We start from the raw sequence: 26166 nt of genomic DNA, 5'->3' as shown, positions 1-26166 counted from the left end.
CATAGTACCCTCCCGGCTGGAGAGAGCTCGTCGACGAGTTCACGCTGCTTCCCCTGGGGAGCTCGCCTACGTGGTCACGCTGCTTCCCCTGCCAGGTCGCTTACAAACTTGTTTTTTCCTCAAAACAAATAATTAAAATAAATAATATGGGAAGTTCTGGCACTTTCCTTGGCACGCTTCCAGACTGGGGTGGGGTGGGGGATGCAACTCCATCAGAACTAAAACTACCACAAACTCTCACTGCAAGTGCAAAATAAAACCAAGCAAAAACTTGACTTTTTTGGAAAGATTTTGTTACTTACATTGCATAATGTACTTCTGGACATCACTCAGACAATATGATAGTAATACATGAACCTTTACAGAATAGAATATAAACTGATACAGTCAATTTGAGTCTACAGAAAAAAATGAGATGTCACTAAAGCCTATCTGCAAAGACAATTTAACCCATGAAGTGAGCAGCCTCTGGAGTAACTATAATGGTGTAGGCACTGCAAGGAGGCAGGCAAATAGCTATGTAAGTATGATTAGCTTCCATGCAGTTTACTCATGTCTGAAATCTGGGAATTTGCCCTTGTGCGAATTAAGTTCTATAGGGCCTTTGCCTGTCTACACAAGATACTTGCATCAGTATAAGTATGCCAATGGCTGGCCCCTGATAGCTGTTAACAACTGCAAGGTCCTAGTATAGGCAAGGTGTAAGAAAGGCAAAGCAGTATATTTAAAATCATTTTCCATTTCAATAGTGACATTGTTAATGGGCATTATAACAGAAATATCTAGCTAATGCACTTTGGTTGGATGTTCCTGTCAAACTGCTATTATGAATTTATTATCTTTTGTGTTCTGATAGTGTATTTGAAGACATTTTCACATGCTGATATCATTCATTTGCAACAATGCTGTATAAAAATAAAGCTGCACATTTTTAATATGAGAGTTAAATCCCAGAGCTTTATTCTCCATGTAATTGAAGGTTTTATTTTTCTTACATGTTATAGTAGAAGTAGCATTTATAATGTTGTCAGCTAAAAAAGTGCTGTTTATAGGATTTTGTGGTCTCTCTATAAACCTTAGCCAAGAAGAATCCCAGAGTACTTCCCTCACTTTATATAAAGATATCTTTTCACTTTCTACTGAAAAGCAGTCGCCTCCGAGGTGGAACATGACAGCAGTTTAAGAGCCCCACAGCAGTTTATGTCAAGAAGTAAAGAACCCCCACCCCCGTCTACATTAGTTTAGAGACTTGTAATTCTTAACAGGTACAACTCTACGTAGATATGGCTCTTATGGGATTGGGCTTCTTTCTTGCCCTCTGCATTGTCTTTATATCTTCCAAAAGTATCAACAGCAGCTCACTTGCTCCCTTTGAGAATGATAGGTCTAAATGTCCTAATTTGATCACTAGTGTTCAGCAGTGCCCACACCATGAAAGACTGAGCACTTGTGCAAGCTATTGAAAGACTGGATCCACAGGCAGTGTCTGTACTGTAGTTAACATTAATTACTTTTAGGTAGATTCTCCCTTTGTCCTACAATGGCATCTAGTGCTACAGCTTAATAATATGGCCATGCCAAACATAAAATAAAAATATATTTTCCCCTTAGCACACATACATACACTACAGTACTAGTGAGGTAACTAATGAGGCCACTGTTAGAGAAGAAAATATGATGAATTTCACCAGATCTCATGAAGATACAGCCACAGAAATCCACTAGATGCAAAAGGAGAAAAGTTCTGGTTGTACAAAGGGATCAAAATCAAGTTTATTTTCCACCTAAGGGGACTTCTGCCATTTTTATTTTCCCCTCAGCCTGAGGAAGACCATGTGTACCCAAAAGCTTGCAAAGAAAGATATTTTTTTCTTTTTTTTCTATTTTCAAGTTGATCTAATAAAAGGTATCACCTGAACCAAGAGTTTTAGAGTTTTGTATTCCTGGTTGTATGAAACCATTTTACATTCATGGGAAGAGGACTATTGAAGAGAGTTCAGCAGAGAGCAACAAAAATGTTAGAGGGCTGGGGCACATGACTGATGAGGAGAGGCTGCGAGAACTAGGCTTACTGAGTCTGGAGAAGAGAAGACTGAGGAGATTTAATAGCAACCTTCAACTACCTGAAGGATGGTTGCAGAGAGGTTGGAGTTAGACAGTGGTGGCAGATGACAGGACAAGGAGTAATGATCTCAAGTTGCAGCATGGGAAGTTTAGGTTAGATATTAGGAAGAACTTTCTCACAAGGAGGAATAAAGCACTGGAACAGGTTACCCAGGGAAATGGTGCAATCTCCATTCTATGAGGTTTTTTAAGACCGAGGTAGGCAAAACCTGGGCTAGGATGATCCAGTTGGGGATGGTCCTGCTTTGAGCAGGGAGTTGGACTAGATGACCTCCTGCGAGTGGCGACACATTGCGGGTGCACGTGCACCCCCTGACTGAAGAGGCACCAGTTGCCTGAGGTCCCTTCCAACCCTAGTTTTCTTTGATTGATTATGACATTTAAAAAACAGCAGCAGCAGCAGCAACTACTCACTTCTGATTGATGCAAGAGAGTCCTGCAGAAACTCACCAGTCTTAAGGGATGGTTGTTGGAAATCTTACCCCCCAAAAATTAACATTTTGGGAGAGTAAGATCTGGTGCATCGTCCACAGCTTGCAGATACCTTTCTGGGCCCAACTTTACATTCTCCCTGTGTAGTGAAATGTCCCTGCATTTGCTTTTCAGGGAGGTCTCAGCAAGGACCAAGACACCTGCTTCTGAAAACCTCTTTCCTCAGTGTGCAACTGCCACAACATCAAGATCTTTCATGACTGAAAATGGCACAAATTGTGGTTTTTTTCCCCCCACCTTCAAAAGATGCATGCGCCTGAAAGCAACCCCAGGAGTGGCGGTGCCTGTTTCCATGGGGTTCTTGAGCAGTGTGACTGAATTAAAAAAACTGAGTGTGAAGGTGATTCTCTAAAGAAGAGGACATCTATAGCCCTGGGGACACCTGGGGATTAAAAGGTCTCTGGTTTCCCTTTCCAAGCTGAAGTTTGTCTGATTCTCTGCACATCAGCTGCAGGGGTGGTGGGGGACGACTCCCTGGCTGCTCGGTGGTGCCAACAGGAGCAGAGCAGACACTGCACGGGCCGAAGGGCAGCAAGGGGGTGGTTGCATGTGCCTGGCTGGGGGAAAAGCCTTGGTGTCACCAGATGTGGGTGCAGAGAGGAGGAAGGGGACCCGCCAAGCCCTTTGCACACGGCAAAACACTTGGTCCGTGGAGAGGAGGGGTTGAAACAAGCCAGCTCTCCACAGCCCCGCGTCGGGGGGTCTCAGCCCCGGGGCGATGGCAGCGCTGGTCCCCCCGCCTCCAGCCGAGCGGGCGGCAGCGGCGGTGCATGAAAGCGGCTGCAGCTGTGGATCAGCTGCTGAGGGGAGAAAGGGGAGGAGTTTGAGGGGGATCAGGAAGCGGCGGAGTGTCTCACACCTCTCTCGCGCTGCTATGGCCGGCTGAGGGGGGATCGCCGCCGCGACAGGGGAGACGGAGGCGCTGGTGGGCGGGCGGCGGGCAGGGGCCGGGGCAGGGCGCGGAGGCGGCAGCGGCAGTATGCGGCGGCGGCGGGGCGCGGGGGGCAGCATGCGGTCCGTGGTGGGCTTCTTGTCCCAGCGGGGCCTGGCGGGCGACCCCCTGCTCACGCAGGACTTCCAGCGGCGGCGCCTGCGGGGCTGCAGGAACCTCTACAAGAAGGACCTGCTGGGACACTTCGGCTGCGTCAACGCCATCGAGTTCTCCAACAATGGAGGCCAGTGGCTGGTCTCAGGTAACCCCCACCCCCCGCCCGGGGGAGCAGCCCGCGGAGCGGCCGAGCGCCGAGCTAAGATGGTTGACAGCTTCCAGCCGCCGCCGTGTCCGCGGGGCGGGGCCGGGCCGGGCCCGATGCAGCGCGGGGGGCTCCCGCACGGCCCTGGGGCGGCCCCGGCCGCGGGTGCTGCGGGAGGGGCGGGGCGGGGCCCGCAGGCGGCGGCGCAGGCCGGGCCGGGGCCTCAGCGGCTGCTGCAGGCCTCGCTCGCTCGCCCCGGGCCGGGCCAGGCTGGGGAGTCGATGGCCGATGCCGCCCTTCGCCGGGCCTGACAGCGGGAGGGGGCCGGGTTTGCTTCCCCTCAGAGGCGGATCCAGGGGCCCCGCAGGGCAGCGCCGCTCCCCCCGTGTGCCCCCCCCCAGGGGCGGGGGGCAGTGGCGTGAGGGGCGCGGCAGGCGTGTGGTGTGGGGCAGCGGGTGCCGGGGGCTGGGAAGCGGTAGGCTCGGGGCAGCCCTCGGGAGAGCCCGGGGGGATGCTCCCCCCCTTTTCGTGTTTTTCATGTAGTGAGGGAGACGGGGACAGCTCTTGGGTGGCTCAGGGAGAGCTCCGGCCTGGCCTAGCTATCTGCCCTGCTCCGGGGTTCGTGTTGGGAAGGGCTGGGTTGAGCTTGTAAATTGCCTCTGCACTCTTGGCAGTGCTGAAGGAGCCTGGCACCCTGGAGGGCCTCCCAAGGCACCCTCCCCACCAGTGCCACGGCTCCCTGTATAAAGCAAAGCCCCCAAGCACGACCAGCACAGAAACGGGGGTCTTCCCAAAGGCTGCCTCTTGCCAGGGGGGTCACAGGTGTAAAGCTCTCAGGGATAATGCTTTTGGAGTGAGAGTATCCACAGGGGAAGTGACAAGGACGTAACTGTGGAAGTCCCTCCTCTGCCCCAAGTTCGCATACATCTTGGGTGCCCACCTTGCTGCTCAGATCTGTCCCTGATCCCCTATAGAGGGAAGCAGTGTCTGGTTTTGGGTTGGTTGTGTGCATTTGCCTTCTCTTTTCTTTTAAAGAAAGAATCAAGAAGCCTGCTACTAAAAATAAGGTAATGAGCCAAACTGGTATGAGCGCTGTGAGGTTTTGCTCTCTTCCTGTTTGGGAAAGCTGTGGTCTTGTCATGGAGGTGATGCAGTTACCTTGGTAGACATCCACTTCCTGGAAAGTGCTTCCACCCTCCATCCCCCCCTTGGAAATGGATTTCTAGAAAGTCATAGGAAAAGAGGAGGAAATTTCCCTCCCATTCCTAGCATTCATATTCTCAGGAAGGTATACCTTCTCCTAACATGTCTTTCAAGGCACTACAAAAAGTGATGTTTTCCCAGTTTAACAGGTGCACATCAATAGGGCTGCTTCCTTGCAGACCTTTAGAGATCATTCAGAAGAAAATCTTTACATATAGATACCTGATTTTAAGATTAAACTGGAATCACAACTAAATTCTTTGACTCTAATGGTTTATGCAGATTTCAGATATGGAAAATTTATGCTTAAATCCAAACTTGTATTGATGCCCTCAGACAAACAAACAAGAGAGAGCTCAGATTACTGGAGCCAGCTGTAATACATTGTTTCACTTTCAGTGACCACAAAATGCAAAATGCTTTTCATTATAAAACAATAGCAGATGGATGCTCAATTAAGTCTCATACATTTTAAAAAGGAGGGATTTCACTAAAACTAAATCAGGAAAGAAGCTAAAGGTACAGGTAGTCATTGTTAGGAACACAAAAAGAAAGAAATGAAATTTGTTTTCTGAGGTGGGGGTGGGGACTCAAAGGGAGATGAGTTATGGTTGGTCTCCATATGAAAACCTGAAATAGCTACTTTAGTAAATGCTATGGTGTAGAAAAAAGCCCTTAAACTAGCAAAGTTGCTGCTCCCTCTTCCCTCAGTATAGTCAGGGTGTAGAGACAAGGGAGAAGTAGTGGAGACCTCAGATGGGCTTTCTGCAGTCAGAAGACTTTGGATGGACTTGGGTTGGAGTGTGTGAACAGTGAGGATCCAAGCAGTTTTTCAGTTGCTGTTTTAATGTTTATGCTTTTGTGATAACTTTGCTAAACCTGTAGGCCTGTTACACAACAGAACTGCTTGCAACTTAGTCTTTAATAGGGTCAGTTTAAGTACAAAGAGTATAGAGTGGCAGCATGGATGCCCAAATTCTTTGCATCCAAGCTAGCATAGTTAGCTTGTTAGCATAGTTAGCACCCTGCGTCTAAGCTAGCATAGTGCTCATCTGTGTCCTTTGGAGTGCCTTGTGTGTGCATATATTCCGTGTTTCTTCACACAACCTAGAAGCAGAATGTTGGAAAGGAGTTTGGCAGGGTGCTAATTTACTGGCTTAGTAAACCATATCTGAATAGACCACTTGAACAGGATTTATGTTACAGCCCCAATTAGTTGCCCACTTGGAATTTTGGTCAGAATTTCCCCAGTGTGTATATACATGCCTATTAAAATGGTCTTTCAAGCTTATTGGTGTCTTTGACCATTTTAATATTAATATTATGAAGTTTTAGAGAGTGATTATTTCTAAGTAGGAGATCTCAGCTGGATACATTCAGTACATTAGTTTTTTTCTGTCTTGCCTTTTATGCCAAAAGCAACTTACTGAATTTCTTGAACTTTGAGAAACTTTTTGGGGTGTCTGTGTTTGGGAGAACCTTGTCCAGCTTATTTCAAATATGATGGAAAACCTCTAGATACGCCCCAATCTAACCTGCCAATCTTGAGGCTTTTTAAACTGGGAGTGCTTTTGCACATATTTTCCTGTTTGTGCATTTGCCACATTTTCCCTCATGCGTCCCTGTTATCTTTTATAAAAACAAGTATCTGGTTATCAGTGCCTCCTTCTCTTAGTGGCTCAGTCTGAACTGGAAAAGAGAACTTCTAGGAGACAACATAGTCCTAAATTCCCTTAATCCATGTGCATAATTACCTACTCAAACTTCCTACTGCTCTTCCTCTCCCATGGCTTAATACCATTTTTAAATTACCTTCCAATAACTCAGAGTTTTAATCAGAAAGCGGAAATGATGTGGGAAGGTGGTCATCATGCACCTGTCATTCTGTTGCTAGGCAAGTCTGAGGAACATGAATCAAATACAGTATCGTAATATGACCTTAGCAATCGTTGTGGCATATTACCACTTAGAGGAATTACTTTATCAAGGTCCAAATTCCATCTCGGTGTAAGCCTATGAAACTCCCTTGCATGTATAGATTGTTGGATCACTGGATTTCAACAGGTGGGCTTTTTGGTGTCTTTCTGCTTAAGCACTGGTTTTTCACTGACTGAGCCTGGTCTGTCCAGGAGTCGGAGAGACTAAGCAAATTCTCCTGAAGCTTTATCTTTACTAAACAAACTTAATGTACTAAGAACTGCTTAGTCCTTGGTATGCTTTTAAAACATTTGTGTCCACATACAAGTGTTCTAAACAGTTTTTACGTGCCTGACAAATATTGAAGCAAATCTACATATGGGATCAGTGTGGACATTACTAAAATATTCCATCCAGATATTCCATCTGGTCCTGTCCCACAATAGCTATTCGTTCCCTCAGTCTGCTGTGATGAGACCTATTGGGTAGGTGTTTGGGTAAAAGTTACTGCAGGTGAAGCAGTGCAGGGCAGCAGTGGTGTGAATATGGGACAAAACTGTAATGGCTTGGCACATCTACTGTGCAGGCAGTAGTAAATCATCTCTGTTTAAACATGTTCTACCAATGCTACTACATGTTTTACTACCTCTGTACAGGGATTCACTACTTTTAGGGCTTGCCTTTGCTAAAAGAGTTTTATTTTTTTTAACCTCGAAGTAGGTAATATGCATGAGCTAAAGTGTCTCATCGTTTTAGTATGTGTTCCTTATGGTTTAGTTTATGCATGTTAGCTAATCAAGGTAAAAAAACCCCAAGGTTATTGAGGATTTTTTTTTTTTTAAGTAGTTAGTTTACAGCCATTAGACTGTCTCATGCATCTCTTAAGTAATGTTTTGTTTTGTTTTTATTCTTGCCTACATCTCATGCCAATAGCAGACTCATTACAACTTTAGGAGGAGATTGTGTTCTGGGCATTTTGGGGATTAGGTATGTATGTAAAATGTTGTAGATAGATACAGAGTTGTCAGGGTCCTACAGAAGGGTGGCTGCAGTTCTCAGGTTATACTGATCCTGGGTATTTGGCATAATTTCTATCCCTGGCTGAGAGTTTCATATTTGGATTTAAGCAAAGTTGACTCATAATGAACCAAGGCACTTGTCCCTGTTGAAGACTGGAGTACATAACAAGTTAAAGTATTTAAAATGTGGTTTCACTCTGGGAAGTGACTAGAAATGTCATTGTGAAGTTCTAAGCTGGTTTCTAATTTTCAAACTGCCAGTCTAGAGAACGTAGCCCAAAATCTGAGAGAAACTGAATTCTTACTCTTTGTGCATTATTACCGGTAACTAAAGTTCTCCCATCAGCATTAAGCCCTCTGACATCTGTGCATCATTGAAAATGGCTTGCAGAGGCTAAATTAAGGGTTTAATAAATAATTCCGTTGCACAAGAAATAAGATGTCCAGTATGTTTTCTTAATGTACTGACTCAGCGGTACTGACAGGAACCAAAAGCTGGAGAACTTGATAGCGTAGATCAGTGGTGCTCAACCTTTGGCCCCATGGGCCAGATGAGCGGTTTGACGCTGGTGTGTGTGATTGTTTGTTCTATACTGTGTGCACCAGGATTGGACCCCATGTTGCCTCCAACTGGTCTAGTGTCTGGATTGGGTCCTGCCCACTGAGATTGGGCTCCTATGCAGCCCTCGTTCACTAGGATTGAGCCCTGCATTGTCCCTGGGTGTTGGGATTGGGTGCTGTGCTGCTCAGCATGTGTGATCTAGTGTGCAGGGCCATGGGAGAACAGTTATGACTGTGGGGAAGCAGTGACAGCATTATTTTTGGACCCATGGGGAGCACTGTGGGTTGGATGACACAGCTCTGGGGGCTGGATCTGGCCTGTGGGGCAGAGGTTGAGCACCCCTGACCTAAATAGATGGAGTTGCCGAGTATACACGAGGAAGGGGAGACAGTTCTGTTGAGAGTGAAGGTGGTGGTGTGATTTAGTCAAGTAAAACTACATTTCAGCCTAAATGTTGGAATTGTATGGGTGGGGTGGGGGAAAAAGTGGTTGCAGTGTTTTGGAAAAAGAACTCAGAATCATTACTCTAGCATACCTGTCTGTGAAATGATGGATTTTTATCAGCAAAAAACCTTGAAAACAACTCTGTCTGAGAATCAGCGTAGCAAATGTCAGCTCAGGAAAGAATCTTCATCAAGAAAGCTATGCTTTACTAAAAAAACAACTCTTCTCGTATCAAGAGACAGTAAATAGTGCTGGTATGCATCTATTAATGATTCCAGCTACCACTCTAGAAGAGATGGGGTCAGAATTAGAGAGAGATCTTAGTAACTGATGGGTAGATTGTATTTTGAAATTTCCATTTCATGTGGGGTGCCAGTCACAGAAATTGCTCTCAAAGGTGAACAGTTCAGGACAAACTGCTTAAAATTCTAAATATCTCTTGCACTCTGTAGATGTTTCCTTGCACAATAAAAATAACCCCCCCTCAAACTTCCTGCAACTTTTGAAGATATTCTGCTCAAGTTCTGTAACATCAAAATCTTATTATGGGACCTTGGGCTCCAGAAAGTGTCAGTATATTAAAACCTTGTAGAACAGATGGGAAGTCAAAAAAGATTGTGCGTTTTTTTACCATGTTAGCCAGTGAGAAATCATCATCTTTGAAGAAGTGATGTTTTTGACATAGCCTCCCTTGCTTATTCTGATGCAGTCCCCTCCTGGTTACCATCTAGCTCCTGCTACTTCTAAACCTTAGTTTACTCTGCACTGTTCCTCCATTTTTCCATGTTCTCTCTATTTCTCTTTGCCTTACAAGTTTTGGGAACAGTGGCCTCCATCTGCTGACTATGACTTTCCTGTTGTGTGCCATAGCAGAATTGCCTTTATTGAGAATCTGTAAGAGGCATTTCTAGGTTAGTTTTACATACCAATCTAAAATCCTTTGCCTAATTCCTACCATGTCCTGGTGGCAAGGAATACCCATTGATTGAGGTGCTAGCCTATGATACAGATATCTGGTTCTTATGCTCTAGTTGCCAGAGTTGTAGGCAATACAGTGCAAGAAGTGGATAGAGAAATAGGTAGAGGTACATGTTTGTCTTGAAGTGGAGCCTATAGTTCTGCCATAAGGTGCCTCTTCCATTTGACAAATGTGGTTCTTCAGACTGGTGCAATTACTATGTATTCCATGATAGTATTTTTTTGTACCAAACTTGAGCAGGTCTGCAATTTCCTCTTAAGGGAGAGGCTTAAATAACTCTGAGTTTGCAGGAGTCATAGAAGGGGGCCTGCAGAGGACAGGGATAGGAAAAGATGCACAGAGGAGACAGGAGATGGGATAGAAAGGCCACATAACACTTTCAATGTTGAAAATGTTAACTTGTTACGGGGCTAAAAGACACTATCTCAGGCAAGTTGTGTAATTCCTTTCCCTTTTAGCATGTGCACCATACGTGTAAAGGCCTGCAGAGACTTCCATGCTCGAATACTTATATTACCATAGCCATCATCCTATCTGTCAGAGCTGAACAGGTTGTACGCTGACAGTGAAAGGGAGTGGTGTAGAGCTAAGAACTGTGTGACCATAGACATCTTATTATTTAGCTGCAAAGATGTGAGTTGAGGCTGCAAGGGATGTAAATCGTGCCTTAACTGGTGACTTCCTCTCTTTGAAGGTTGTGTTTATAGGACATGGGTTTCAGTGACCAAATAGAGCTTATGAGAATCTTAATTTGATGCCATTCAAATTGGAGAACAAGGCAAATATGGAGAGGTGGCGGTGGTTACTTTTTTTAGATGCCATACTGCTCCCACAATAGACTTCTATATTTTTGACTCTCTCTAAAGGTCTTCCTTGGAGTGTGTATGTTAAGGAATATGATCCAAAATAAATAACATACTGTAGTGATAACCATCCTTATGTACAAAATGCTTGAGAGAGAAATTCTTTGGCTATTGACAGCTAAAGCACATTGTTGACACTTTGACAATAGCTCTCAGCTCTGAAAAACTATTTTAAAAGGGTCAGTGACTGCCATGTTTCCTTACCTTCATGTCTTTCAGTGGACTACTGAATACATACACACATCTACTTATTAATCACTCAGAGGATAATACTGGAGCATGCTTATTGAGCTTTCTATGCTAAATTTCCAACCAACAAAAATTCAAGCTCATCTTGGCTTACAGTTGAATATAATTTAACTATGGACGTGTTATGCATTTGACACGAGTGCCATCATCAAATGCATTACAACTCTAACCAATGTCATCTTTTTGTACAAAAATAAAGGACAACTTGTTCCTTGCCCCAAGAAACTTATACATAGTATGGAAGCACTGAATACAACTGTATGGCCCATCATAGTGATTTTTCCAAAACCTAAAATTCCCAATCTCTCAACTGTTAAATTTCTTAAAGAATGCTTGACACTGTGGAATCCCATATGGGCAAAGGTCCTTACTAATAATGTCATATGACACTAAACATTTTAACAAATCTGATTATCTTTATTTATTCTGGGTACGTCTATATGAGATGTTTATTGTAGAGTAGGCTAATTACCTCTGCAGAAAGCATCTTGGCATCTACATATGCAGGCCCATTAGGGTGGAGTAAACTAATAAGCTCTACAGCAGGGTAATAACTGTAAATAGTAGTAAATAAGTACTATCCTTCTGCAGAGTTTCTTACTCCACAGCAGTGTGCCTGTAGATGCTAACCTGGCTGACTGGGGCACAAGGGTGCTTCAGTACGGGGGCTGCCTGCTGGCTAGCCTTGTACTAGGATACCCTCATGCCCCAGCCAGCCCCTCTACATCACATTGAACTGGGTTGGAACAGCCCCAGACTGGCAGGCTGACCCCTCCTCCTCTTCTCTCCCCCGTCCTTCCCCTCCCCCCTTAACTCCCCTGCCAGCCGAGGCTACTCCAACCCCACTAAACATGCTGCAGTCCCAGGCACACATTCAAACAGCGTGCCTGGAAGCAATAAACTCCAGTGCAATAAGCACTGGAGTTTATTGCTTCACATTCAATGCATGTACAATGCATTTATGTATTTAACCATGTTTAGTTGGTAAGAAACAGACCTGTCTAGTTCTCTTCCCTCCTGTATGTGCCTGTGTTTTGTACCTTTCTCCTCCCACACAATAGTCCAAAGTCTGTGCTTGGGTTTCTGATCATACAAGGAAATATTAAAATCTGGTAACCAAAACTCTTCTAAATGTAATGACCTGTCTAACTTCTGATGCCATATTGTTTTGTTCACATAGTAAAAATCCCCACCAAAATTTATTATGAGCTGAAGCATGCCTGTGTATGCTTCTTTTTTTGAAGCATCTTCATATCCCAGTATTCATACAGGTACTTTTCATTGGAAGTCCATGTTCAGAGAGCACTGCCAAGTACAATTATTTCCTGACTTTTTTTTCTTAATAATAATCATTAATGTTGTTTCTAGAAACCCAAATTTTATATTAAAATATTTATTTCCTTGCCAGGTTTCTTCTCTCATCTGTCCGGCAGACCATCATGTGTTTGTTTGTTGTTTTTTTTTTGTTTTTTTTTTTTTATGAATGGCTTATTAACATAATTGTCAAAAGCAGTGGTGCTCAAGCTTTTTTTAAGCAGGACAAATAATAAAATCAGAATTTCAGAAATGGGCTGAAAAACATTGTTGGAGTTCTGTGTACATGGTGAGCTTTCTAAGCTCATCAGTTGTTAGTGTGGACTGGCCAGAGCCACTGCATTTGCGCGGTTCAAGAGTCCAGGGGATAAGCGCTGCCACTGCTCATCCCGTTTTTCTCTGCTGTGGCAGGGGAGAAAGAGGGGACAAAAGATGGCTTGTTTATCCAGTCACGCAAAAGTAGTGGTTGTGGCCATAGCTCACACTGACGTACTGACACATTGCTCCTTGTAGACTTAGAAGCCACACTGACATGGTAATGGGCTGTTCACACCGGTTTTGCAGGCCACATCCAGCCTGTGGGCCATAGGTTCAGCATCACTGGTCAAAAACATAATGAGCTCTGAAGGAAAATGGACTTAAGTACAGAACTTTGTTATTTTTCCCTATTAACTGACCTCAGACGGGTATTCACCACAAATGCATTTTAATCTTTTACGAATCTAGAACTCTTAAAGCTTTGCATAGCTAACCATAGGTTTATAGGACAGGTTGATGATATTGTTTAAAATCTTCCAGGACTGGCAAAGTCTCCTTGTAGGGATGTAGCTGATAGCAGGAAAGTAACTCTTTTTGCAAGTGTTTATTAAATCAGCATCTTAAATGACATAAGTTATATGGTGAAATTTAGTCTTTTTACTAATGGCAGACGAGGTTCTTTGGATAAATCTGATATCTTTTATTAGACCAACTAAATAATTGGAAACATTTTTCTTAGCAAGCTTTCGGTTTAAAAACCCTTCATCAGGGTGAGGAAGCATCTGTAGTTGGTGTGTGCTCTTCTTGGATGGAATGAATAGTAAAGAAGCCAGAGACTAGTGAGGAGTCAGTGGGTGAGTCACAGGTGGGCGGGGGGACGGGTACAGAGAATGTAGCAGGTAAATAGTGGAAAGGTATCTGGGGAGTCAGATGTCAGGCAGGCTATTATGCATCACAAATCCAATGTCTAAATTTAGTCCATCTTTGTATCCAGGAGGTTGATGAAGTGAAGTTCATAGGCTCATCTGTGAAAAGTGTTTTGTAAATTCATTTTACTAATAGAACTTGTGTCAACGTAGAGAGGATTTCTACTAGCACACATTGATTAGGGGTGATATATTTTTTGGACTTCTAACTAATGTAGCTATGACAACATCATTTTTTAGTCCAGACCAGGTATGAGAATCTCTCCTGTTACCTACAGGTTGACCATGTCCATTGATGCAGGAAGGATGGCATGCTGCATCCCAAAAATGAAAGCATTCAACATTTTAGACTTAATCTACTTTTTTCCTGTGTTTTCTCTTCATAAATTTTATTATGCTTGTGTTCTGAGGTGTCTTTAGGATTTTATTCCAAGTCTTCCATTATTATTATTATTATTATTGGTTTTTAAACCACTTGGGGTAAGGCTTTGCATGAATATTCACGGTGTTAATTCCCTTGTTTCTGTCCTCCACCACTTCACATGTAGTTAATGTTGTAATGCAGATTTTCCTTCCTTTTTAAAGGAGGGGATGACCGCCGGGTACTGCTTTGGCAAATGGAAGAAGCCATCCACTCCAGAGTCAAACCAGTTCAGCTGAAAGGGGAGCATCATTCTAACATCTTTTGCCTGGCTTTCAACAGTGGCAACACAAAAGTATTCTCTGGAGGTAAGAAGGATCTATGAAAAAGAAACTTAGCCTACAAAAAATGAAGTATGGACTCTCTCTAGTGTAAGAACCATAAACCAGATTCTACCTTCCACAAAAGCCTTTGACACAAAATTTGGAACAAAAACGGTCTTGAAGCTGTGCTGAATGACTGAGGATTCCCCTGGAACAGGGAATGGTTGAAGCTGAGCTGGCATAGGGTACTCTGTACCATCCCTCCTTTTTGGGAGAGGCCTAAGCAGGTGTAGGTTGCTCTAAGATAAAACTGGGTCTAAATCAGACCCTGCTGTGCCACAGACAGAGAAATGGTAGGTGGTTAAAAGTCTCCTTTGTCCTTCCCTTTTCTCAGCTTCACCAAGCAAAGCTTTGACTCAGCTTAGGCAGGCCCTTCATCTAATATGTCTCTAACATTCCTTGCACATTTGTGGAACTATACACAAATATTAATCAAGGGGAGGAAACAGAACTTCCATTAGAAGCCGTCAGTTCAAATTCACACTGGGTTCATAACAACCAAAAGCCATTGCTATCTGGTGACTCTCTTTTTCTTGAACCAAGCTCATGATGTCATTTCAAGGTCTCGGTAGACAAGGTGTCTCTGATATTCTACCATATTTGGCACTGATTGGTTCTGTTGTTTGTAGTCTTATATCCCTTTGGTAATTTAATTGTTTAAAAATTGAACTTCTTTCACTCTTAGGGTTAATGTTTGCTGGGATGAACTAGAAAAATGCCTGGTATTGAAAGGTATCAGTTCAGATCTGATGCCTTTTACCAGTGCTAGATTTCTGTCCTTTTTCTTTATTATGAAACTTTTTAAAAAGAGTGTTGGGGGGCATTTATCAGTGAATGGCTCTTTGGAGGCGTATCAAAATCTGGAGTCGTCTTTTGTGCTGTACTTCATTTCCCACTCTAACATGATTAGTAAATGAATATATAGTTTGGCTTATTTGTTTTGAGCGTCCATTCTTGAGGCTTCTGAGCATAGTCCGTAATTGTCTTTTTCCACTGAGATTTGTAAACTTAAAACCAGTTCCATGAACTGATTTGCAGATCCAAATGGTGGAAACTGTTTTTCTCTTATGCTGTTCTGAAATTTTAACACCTTTTTGAAAAATAACATGATCTAGTTTGAGACTGAGTGATGACTTTGCCCTTGCAAATTAGACACTGAGAAAGCAGGAATCAAAAAGGAAAAACCTACCCCTGGGTTCAGGTGTTTTGACTTGGTTGTGGTCTAAGTTGCATTTATTGCTGATTTAGTGTTTCATATCAGATGCCACAAACACGCTAATTTCATCAAACCAGTATGAGGCATATGGTGTTTCCTGTGCAACCAAGGTAAAATTTGTGTAGGGGGGTAGCAATTTACTTTAGACCACACAAGTGACTGAGAGTCTGACTCCCGGGTCCTGTATCCATCTGTATCAGTGTTTTGCTGTATGACTTCGGGCAAGTCTCTCATGCTCTCTGTTGCCTCCATTTTATATCCAGGCTTATTTTATTTTATCAAGAGCTCTGAGATCCTTGAAAAGTAAGATGATACTGCAAGTTTTTAGGTTTTTTTCCATATGCAATTCCATAGTAGCATTTTGAGTTAAATGTATTATCTGATTATATTTGTCAACTGAAAAGATAAAAATATACACAGTTTGCACAAATTGCATCAAGTTTGTGGAGCTCTTAGTTCATGGTGACAGTGGAAAACTTCTCTTCAGGGTAAAATGTCTGACAACTAGTGTAACAGAATTTTGGCAGATTTTTCTCAAAGCAGTTGTAGCTTTCCCTTTGCCCCTGCTCACTCCTCCCCCCTCACCTGGAATGTACATACTTTATGTACAAAATAGCTCATCCAAAAGATCTCATAGCAGTATGTGTGTGCATGTGTATATAAAAAGAATATATTCTATTTAGCTGTTTGTAAAGTGGAGGGCAAGAGCAGCACAGTAGTCTCTAGAGAGAACTGAACCAACAAACCAGGCAAGCCACTTCTTATATGAAAGTGCTACAGACCCCTCCGTATCTGTGCATATAAAAAATATGAGCGTACATTCAGTTTAATATCCAAAAGATCATAACTTCATGGAAATCTGTTTTCTGCCTTGGGTAGATGGAAAAACTGAACAAACCCTGGAAAGAACTGAATTTGTAGCTTTGTAAAGGCCTGGCATAAATTTGGTGCATAAGCTATCGAGCCAGACCTGTCTGTGTGTGGTGTGCTTTCCCCATTGGTATGATTAAAAAAGAAGAGTAAATACTTTTTGGTTTTTCCTCCTCATAACCAGTGTTATCAAAAGGAAGATGTTGTGAACGAAATGGAGGAATGATATGCAGAACTCTTCCCAAGTTATTCACTAAACATGGACCTTCTCTGGTTAAATATTACAGTGTAATCCAGTCCTGCTTAGCTAAACCATAGTAATACATCCTGCAGGGAGAGTCTTCACTATAAGCACTAATTAGGATGTCCATGTAAACCAATTGGCTGGTAACCAAGCCTTGGTCTCCACCCCTTGTCTCTCCCACTATGCCAAAAGACCAGAGATGGAGACAAGCTATGTTTTGGGGTGGGGATGAGGGTTGCTTTCTAACTTCAGTCCTGTAGCTTGTGAAGGGAACAGAAAGCTGGTTCCTTAACTGCTAGCAGACTTAAGAATAATGGTTTCCTCTCCAGTTGATCTGTATGCACGTATAAGTGTTTGTTCTTTCCTTTGAAAAATCTAGGCTATGTTCTTCACTGCTGTAATTTCATGGAGTTAGTATAGTTTTGATTACTATAAACTTTGCCCTTTATGTATAAGTAGCTTGATTATTGTAACGGGAAACAAAAATCATTGCAATACTCTAAGGCTAGCATGATTATCTCACTTGTGGAGATGTATATAAATCCTTCATCCTGTTAGTCAGAGGTAAACGTTCTCAAGTTTCTTGTTTGAAAGCAAGCAGTTTGAAACATATAGGGCAAACCAAAACCAAGTCCTCTTTATCTAAACCGCATAAGAACTTATGTATTCTTGTTCCTTTTGAAACCTCCCCACATCCTCACTTACGCTCATGCATGATGTGGGAGCTTTACCATTCAGTAGATGGCATCACAACAATACAACGGATGAACCTGGTAGGACTAAGGATTCATACTTTTTTTTTTTTTTTGTACCTTTCTCCTCTAAATAAATAGTAACTGCATGTTGTGCTGCTTACCTATGAAAAAGTGCCAAAGGTGTATGCTAGTGCTTGGTATGGAGACTGGGGTTTGTTAAGGAATAACCTCTCAGCATTAGAAGTTGGGGTCCAAATAACTAGATGCTTTTTCTTTTTTTTGTGGCTGCAGCCATGTGAAGAGTCAGAATCCCATTTAAAGAATGTGATCAAAGGAGGTTTATCTTATTTTCATATTAATTAAAAAAACAACAACACTGTAGTGTGGGTGCAGCTACATGACTGTGATTGCAGCAACACTGAACATTGTTTTGCTGACAAGCCAAGTGCACTGAATCCATGGCTTAGGCATTAAAACCATGGTAGCATCTTTTCTGCCCTTTCTCTTACTCTTGAAATTAGTTTGACAATTAAAGCTTTCTTTATAAGGCAGAAAGGGGTAAGGGGCAAGAAGCTCTTTAGATCTCCCTTCCTGAAGATTTCCCTTCCCTTCCCCATCTCCCATACACCAAAACTGTCCAGAACTGGCAAAGAATTATCAGTAATACTCCCCAGTGAACTGAAAAATTGATTGTTGAGCATTGTGAAGCACACTGCCTCCTCATTGAGATTGCATGCCTCTAGTGCTATACACAAGGAGACTGACCTACAGCCTCTCGCTGAGCAGGGTGCTGACCACTCGGCAACCAAGCTGGTTTCCTGTCCACTGTACTTTCGTCTTCCAAATAGAAATTGCGGTCATTGTTTTTGGGTTTTTTTCTTTTTTTTTCATTATAAAGTGTTAATCGCTAGTACATGATGTTAAGTGTTTATATTTCTCTTTATAGGCAATGATGAGCAAGTTATACTCCATGATGTTGAAAGGTAAATACATAGTTTGTGTTTCCACTCCTTTGTCAGCTTCCTAACATTAGTCACTGGAGGCAATTCTAGTTCCAACTGATAACCTATAAAGAAAGCAAAGATTGTATTAAGCCCAAGGACTACTTTATTTTAAATTTAACCTTGGGAAACTTTGGAGTAAAAATGTTGACTTGTGTATTTTTTAGGGTTTTTTTTTTTACGTTTTGTAATTCGTATCTTGCAGAACAAGAAGGCAATTCTTTATAAATATCAAGGCTCTCCTGAAAAAAGAATAATATGTTTTAAGTGAGGAACTTTAGGTTCAAGGGGCCAGATATTTAATGACTTTCTAGCACCTAGCTAGATTTGAATCCACTGAAATGAAAAGGAGTTAAACTTCTAATCTAAATCTTCAGGTACCTAAAATGCTCTTAAAAACTGTCCACAATGCCCTGATTCTCTCTACTTCTGGTCACTTTGTGTCAAAACATCAAAACAAGGCAAATTGGTCTTTATAAATCTTATTGAATGGCCACCTGCTTATAAGGGTTAGCCCAATTAAACATAATTAAGGATCTGTGTCTAAGTATCAGAGTTGATCAAATCCACCTCTGAGAGAACCTGTATGATTTAGATTGATTTCTGAGGTATAATTTTCATAAGTAATTTTTTTTTGTCCATACCTGCTGTTTAAGTCCCATGGACTATGAAGCAATTGTGTCTAACTTGCATTAAAGAAAAATTAAAACAAAGACCAGGCAAGAACAACTACAGGTATAAAAACAGAGAGAAATATAAAACCTTAAATCTTTGCGTTTCCTGAGCCCTAGTTAGCCCTGTATAATGATTTGAAGTATTTCTTGCTTAGCTTGTCCAAAAATGTTTGTTACCTGAGTCACAAAATAACAAAATTCTCTTAAGTGTCCTAACTGAAATTTGTGGGGAGGAGGTGGGGAGACCATAGTAGCTGTGTCTTCAGCTACATTTCTAGTAGGAATAGTCTGTCACTTCTTCTTTTTTTTTTTTTCCTTTTGCCTCCCCTCCCTCCAATGTTGTTTGCTTTAAGTCTGGGAATGTCAGAAGCTCATAGATGAAGGTTTATGCATCCTATCTTTATTAGTTTCTATAAAAACTTTATGCTGCTGGCTCTTTCACAGAAAAATGTTCATATTTTTTTTTCTCCTTAAGGATTATAATTACAGCTCTTTAACTTTGTGCATTCATAACACATTTGATTTTCGGATACATCATGTCCAGCTGAAATAAGTTTGAAGCCCTCTTTTACTACTGCAGTACAATTATCTGCTTCATTTTCTGCAGGGAACCCAATTAGTCTGATATCCTAATGCTGATGTAATCCTCAAGAATCTTACTCTGCTTAACACTTCATTATCTTTAACGATGCCTGTGCGTACACCAGTTCTGTCAACTTCCTTTGCATGCATTTAAGTGGCACTTTTTGCGCCTCTGCTCTTGGCCTCTAAATTATCAAAGCTCCAGGTTAATTATCTATGAAACAATTAATAGCTCTTTCATTTAGGAAGCAACTATAATGTGGACATTGCATTCATTTTAGACATGAGCTCCTTGAGGGATTTGCTGTGCCCTGGAGTGTCTGCCAGGTGGATGGCATCCGGGTTCTTCCTTAAAAATTACAGCAAATCGTAGGCTAAAATAAGTACTTTCTGGCCTTTTAAAATGACGAGATTTTTAACAGTCATAGCTAGGCATTCCTTTTCCTCTCTCTTTCTTTTTAAGTTGACCTATAAAGTTGGCAAGGGGAGCAAACTGAGTTTCTACCTTTCCCCTCCCCCCCCCGCATTGTATAATGATAAAGGCTAGGTCAGGGGTGGGCAATTTATTTGAGCTCAAGGGCTACTTGAGGAGTTTTGGAGAGCTGTTGTGGGCCAGGTCATCACCCCTCTCCTCCCTGGGCAGCAGTTCACCAAAACTCCCTAAGTGGCTTTGCTTTGCACTCAGCCAGGCAGTTGAGATGGGGCCTTGGGCAGTATCTGGGGCAGGCAGGGCCAGGGCTGGGATCATAGGGCTGTGACAGCGCAGGGCCAGGGATCCAGGGCACAGCCACAATCCACTGCCCACGTGGTCCTGTGATGGGTGCTGGTTTCATGGGCAAAGGCATATGGGGAACAGATTGCAGCTCAGCCACAGCCCCACATTGTCATTGCCCCATGATCCCAGCTCCACCTGCCCATCCTGCTATGATACTGCTCCCTGCTCAGCCACAGCCCTAGCCTGTCTGCCTAGCCATGCTTCCCCACCCCCATGGGTCCCACCGCTGGTGGTGGGTGCAGGGTGGACGGGCTGAGGTGCCCAGGCAGCGGGGCTGGGGCTGGTGGCGTTGGAGACGGTGGCAGTTGGAAGGAGCCACTGCCACCACCCGAGTTGCCAGGAAGCGAGTCTGGCCACTGTGCCACCCCAGCCCTACTGTATGCTTGGGGGCCATGGGTCTGGCTTAGGACTCTTTCCTGCTTGTTTTTATACATAAAATTTACGTCTCTTTTACAGTGGAAGACTCTTTAAGGCTTAGAGAACTAGTGACATTGCATCACAAGAGCCATTAGGAAAGCAGAGCAGTGAATACTGCTTAACCTCTTGCTTTTTTGTTACCGCAATGTTTATCAGTCATCGAAGTTAAAAGACTCTTGTTAAAGAATCCACACCCACTTTGACTTTTTAGCTATTCTCAGAGTCCCAGAAAATCCTCCAAAAACAAGGGAGAGCAGATCTTTTATACTGATGATACTTTTACATTAAAAGTCAAGCAGGAAAAACATTACTAAAACCAGAACACTTTAATATATTTTCACACATTCAAAAAAGCAGAGAAAGGCACAAACTCAACTTAAAGATTACCTTTGCCAAATGGGTTTGATCTCCAGAATTCCAAAAGTTATTTTGTATTGATTTATTAACTCTCCAACTCCTGAAAGACGCATCTTCCCTTATTGCCTTTGGCTCCATTCCTGCATTTTGTTCTTTTCATTTAATAGGTCCTGGTGCCACAGTAGCACTGTTTGGTAAAATTGAGGCCAGGTTTATCCCTGGTATTATAATGGTGATGGGTTTAATCCTATTAACTCATTTTATAGTATCTTATGTACCTTCTTAAATGAGCAAGAGAAATACTAAAAATGAGACAGTTGCTTGTAAACTTTTGAAACGTGGAAAGAAAGAGAAGCTTACCTCACTGCAAAACTTCTCTAAAGCAACATCGCTTTTGTAAACATCTGTGTATTCTCAAAGTTTATAGCATGTGTGTAATGTGAGTGTTTTTGTTTTTGTCTTGGTATCATGGTGTCTGGTACACAATTATATTTTTAATAACAAATGTTTATGTTTTGATTTGAGCAGCATTAACATTGTTACTAAACTTTGCCAAATAACACAGCTTTTGGCCACGGACAGGCATTATATTTCTACCAAGAGAACTGGAGTTCTCCCATATACAAACTACAAACATTTTATTGATTTATCTCATATGGAAAACATGCTATATCCAGGTGTTAATCTGGAAGACTTCCCTTGCAAGAGAGACTGTTTCGCAAGAATGAATGTTTATACATTTCCTTCCTGGTCTGATCTGGAAGGTGAGGTCTAGTCCAGGAGGGGAGCTGTAGGGTAACGTCCCCAGTCTGAGGAGTAGTTAGGGGGTTTGCCCAGATGCCCCCTCCACTCTGTCTTCTCCTGCTCAGTGGGAGTAAAGGAGCAACTGGTCCTTGCTCCCTTTATGCTCCTTAGGTTGGGGTCCCCACTCTGAAGCTGTAGAGGGGAAGTACCCCACTGCTCCCTTTACAGACATTTAAAGGCTTGAGGCTGGGTGCTGAGCCAGGGAGAGCTGCTGCAGGGCTGAGAGCCCAGCTGGGTAGACCTGCAGCAGTTTTAAAAGCTGGGGATCTCAAAACTGGGGTCAAGGTGGCTCTCCCCAGCCCCACTTCCCTGTACCCTGTTCCCCAAGCTACACACCTGGCCAGTTAAAAACCTGGGGCTGCCTGTTGACAGCTTGCTCCCTACCCAGGCAGGGAGAAAATGGTTTATCAAGTAATGAGCTCCCTTAAGGGCTGACTCGGCCCAGGGAGCAGCAGTCTAATGCCCTCTGGCTGGAGAGCTACATAGATAAGCTTTCCAGCCAGGGGGCTGGAATGTGTGCACTCCTGCCCCCAGGCGTTTTTCTATTGGTATGGATTTCTCTGAAATTCTGGCTGGTAGAAATGAACACCTCTCCAGGACCATGGCTACAAATCTTACTTGTCTTCCAAAACAGCCCGGCTCTCCCACCAAAATGTGTGTGTATGTATGTATGTATCAAGAGAAGGGAAAATAAGACATGTGTTTCTCTTTCAGCACTGAGACCTTGGATGTGTTTGCCCATGAAGATGCAGTGTATGGCCTTTCAGTGAGTCCAGTGAATGATAACATCTTTGCCAGCTCATCTGACGATGGCCGGGTTCTCATTTGGGACATCAGAGAGTCTCCCCATGGAGGTGAGAGCTGTAGGCAGAAAAGAGTAATTTAGTAATTGGTATTTTGGGGTATTAAAAAAGCTCTGTTTTAGCAGATGAAGAGGGATGAGTGCACTGGATGACTTCTATGGTCATGTCCTGTGTAGTAGTCATCTGAATTATTGTAACAATACGGGAATGCCAACCTGAAGTAGGTGTAGGGGTTTGTTTGTTTTGTTTTGTTTTGTTTTTAAACCCTCAGATACCTTTTGTGTGTGTGAATGAGTACACACATACACTTTCCTGCATGCTTTGGTGCTTCTGTGTCCCATGAGCTGCTGTATGTGAGCAGTTTTCCCCCCGCCCTTTTTTTTTTTTTTTAAAAGATACATGAAACTTCACATCTTGTGCCTTTACAAAGCACAAAAATAAACAAACCCAGATTAGTCCTAGAGTGCCTTATTCCTAGTGGTATAGTTCTTGCATGCTATCTCTGCTTAAGTGTCCAAATTGAGTATTGTCATGTTTTAACAAGTGTCTTGCAGTATTAGAACTTACATTTCCTGGGATTAGAAAGTTTGGTTCGGGATAGCTACAGCATCTTGTAGCGTATTTAATCCATCATTATTAGTATGAATTCTCAAGTCCTTCCTAATGTGTTGTCTGTTTTGTTTTGCTTTTGATTTATTTTCTTATGGGGGGGAAAGGCATACTAGAAACCTAATTTGGGTTATTAGTAACTGGGGTTTTTTTTGTCGTCATAGGAAAGTAGCGCTGGAAGGGACCTCACAAGGTCATCTAGTTCAGCCTTCTCCCCAAAGCAGGATCATCCTTGACTAACCCAGCCTAGTGATGTATCTGTCTAACCTGCTGCTGACATTTCCAGGGATAGGGATTCCACAGCTTTTGTAGGTAGCCTGTTCCAATGTCTGACCACTCTTGTAGTCAGAGAGCTCTTCCTAATCTTTTGTCTTCACTTCAATTTCATCATCATTCCCCCTTGCATGCAGTTTTCTTTAGTGTAGAGCTGCTGTTTGTTTACAAACAATTTTCTTACACTTATAAATATGTAACCCTTCTTGCTTACAGATGCAGTTGTGTGGCATTGGTGACTTAGTTTCCCCCAACAGTACCTCAGTTTAACAGGATAGAAAGATTTGTGTGTAAATAAGTCACATTTATCCAAAGAGCAAGCTGCAACCCTGCATGGAAACCTGCTAATACAATTACCCCTTTGAACAGTGCATCTTAAAACTCCAACTCCAAATAGTCTTACAAGGACCCTCCAGGGTGAGAATCTTCATCTTGTACACAACCTAAGCTATTCCAGATGGCACAAGGACTTCCACTATCCCATAGTTGCATTGATCTCACTAGTTTCTGCAGCGTTGTCAGTGCTAATCACTCAGGTCCTGCTGGGGTCTCCTTGTTGGGAAGTCAGTCCTCCAAATGCTCCCATGTTACAAGTCATCTTTCCCACTTCCCCTCTTGCTAGCCCTCAAACCAGCCTGGGAAGCTGTAGTTCAACCTGTTGTCCCCTGTTCTTCATTTTCATGGGCTTTTCATAGCCCCGCCCGCTCCTTCTCCTCTTGGCGGGAGGCAACTTTGTCAGTTTCCAAAGCAGGTTGGGAGCCTTAGTTCAACCCAGCTCCCTGGGTCTGGTTTTCCTGGACTTTGAAGTGGCCTCGCTCTTCTCTGCGTACCTGCCCCTGGGTTGCAAGAGGTTATTACATAAGCATACCTTTTGGTAGCTGCATAGGGAGAACACATTGGATTAGTTCATCTGGTAGGCTTTACTTCTGAGATTTAATTGCAGTCATTGGCTGCAATTTGTTTCAAGTACCACCCTTCTTGCTTGCATTTTTAAACCATAGAACAGTGGTTCTCAAACTTTTTTGACTTGGGGCTCCCCTCTAACATTTTCAAAATGTGTTGACACCACTGGGTGAGAAACGCTGTTAAACCCAAGTTAACTGGGTGCAACCACCTCCAGGTAAAACTGGCTCTGTACCTGGTACACAGCCAGAACAGGAAGGGATGTGGCATGTGTTTGTGCTCTCCTGCATTAAGGTTCTCTAACCCAAAAGCGGGCAGCAGAGCCGTCTCATTCTGCATTCCTGTTCCAATCCTGCATAACATCTCATGGAAACAGATGCCTGCTAGTCAGGTGGAACTGTCCCATGTGTTTTGGTTTCTGGGAGGAGACTGAGGGGGTGTAGACCAGGAAGGGCTGCAGCCTTAGCCATCCCTCCTGCCTGCTGTAGAATAATTGATTAACCTTTAATGCAGGTGATATGTGTGCACATGCCACAGCCCTGTGCACAGAGCAGTTTTACCTGGTGGCTGCTGCAGTAGCACCTGTGTCCCACCACCCCTGAGGGGGTCTCACAGCACCCTGCTTCAGAACCACAGCCCTAAAATAAATTGATTTTTTGAAATATGCCCATACTGCAGAAAGTGCATTCATAGCTTGGGTTGGCTAACTCTGGTTAAAACAGTAGAAAGTAATTGCAGTTCCAACATCTATTATGTTGAGTAGCCAGCAAGGGTTCAATTCAAGGCTTTAGTACAGAAATGTGATCTTCTAAGCAGAGTTTAAAATCTGATTGTAATGCCTTTACTGATCCTTTAAGCACATTTAAGAGTTCATTTCTACAGTGTAGACAATGCTAGACTTGAAACCCATTTAGGAGTGCCTATAACGGTGCATACAGAACAAACTAAACATCTATCTTCAAGATGACTAAAAGCCATTAATCTTGTCCTATTTAACTTTTTATGTAGATTGTCAATATATTTTCAAGTTTTCATGTGATCTATGAATTTAACATGACAATGCAAAAAACATTTGTTACTTGAAGAGATTGTTCTTGTACTTAAGGAAACGTGGTACCTTAATGTAGTGGTACAATTTAAGTGTTTCCTTTTCAAAAAGTAGGGTTGTGTTTGTTTTGTTTTCAAAACTAAATTATACTCCAATGAAAACAGTAACCACAGACTTTCTGAACCCCAACCCCCTAAAGCTGCCTAAGAACTGCTCAGGTAGCTGTGAGGTCCACTGGTGGCACATTCTGGAGCATGGAAAGAGAACATGAAGTGGGCCAGCATACTTTTTGGAAGATAGAAGGTGTGGTTAAGCAATGCATGGAGAAAAGGGGTTTATTATATGGCTAGTAAGCTAAGTGCTTCATATAGCTTGGTTAGTGGTAACCTAGTTTGTCATCCTTTTGCCCCCCTGAGCAACCCTTTTTACCCTGAGCTAATGTAGACTGCATACCCAAGATGGCATGACCATACACCAACTATGTAGCCACTATGTACAGGGTCCTGTACAGGGTCCTGTATTGTCTTCCAACTCTACAAAGTCATGTAAGTAACTATAGTTTTTAATGTTTACTCATGCATTTAAAATCTACGCTGCACAATAAAGAG

The 26166-nt window shown here is 42.8% G+C and overlaps 1 protein-coding gene across 2 annotated transcripts in view; it reads left to right on the top strand.

Moving 5' to 3' along the window:
- Positions 1–3264: 3264 nt before the first annotated feature.
- The window catches only part of DCAF5 (DDB1 and CUL4 associated factor 5), a 111966-nt gene continuing 89064 nt past the window's right edge, over positions 3265–26166 (top strand). Inside the window, exons 1-4 of one of the 2 annotated variants that reach the window (XM_090033217.1) lie at positions 3265–3809; positions 14129–14272; positions 18259–18295; positions 22637–22776. In XM_090033217.1, coding sequence (XP_089889343.1) covers positions 3596–3809; positions 14129–14272; positions 18259–18295; positions 22637–22776 — 535 coding nt within the window. In that variant the 5' untranslated portion in view covers positions 3265–3595. Of the gene's footprint in view, positions 3810–3999; positions 4877–14128; positions 14273–18258; positions 18296–22636; positions 22777–26166 lie in introns of those variants that run through there. The other variant, XM_090033219.1, reaches the window with a different exon arrangement.

The sequence above is a fragment of the Crocodylus siamensis genome, chromosome 2 (assembly GCF_052110815.1).
Source record: "Crocodylus siamensis isolate JL-2025a chromosome 2, ASM5211081v1, whole genome shotgun sequence".
In the NCBI taxonomy this organism is placed as follows: Eukaryota; Metazoa; Chordata; order Crocodylia; family Crocodylidae; genus Crocodylus; species Crocodylus siamensis.
This window is presented reverse-complemented; position numbering and strand designations above follow the sequence as displayed.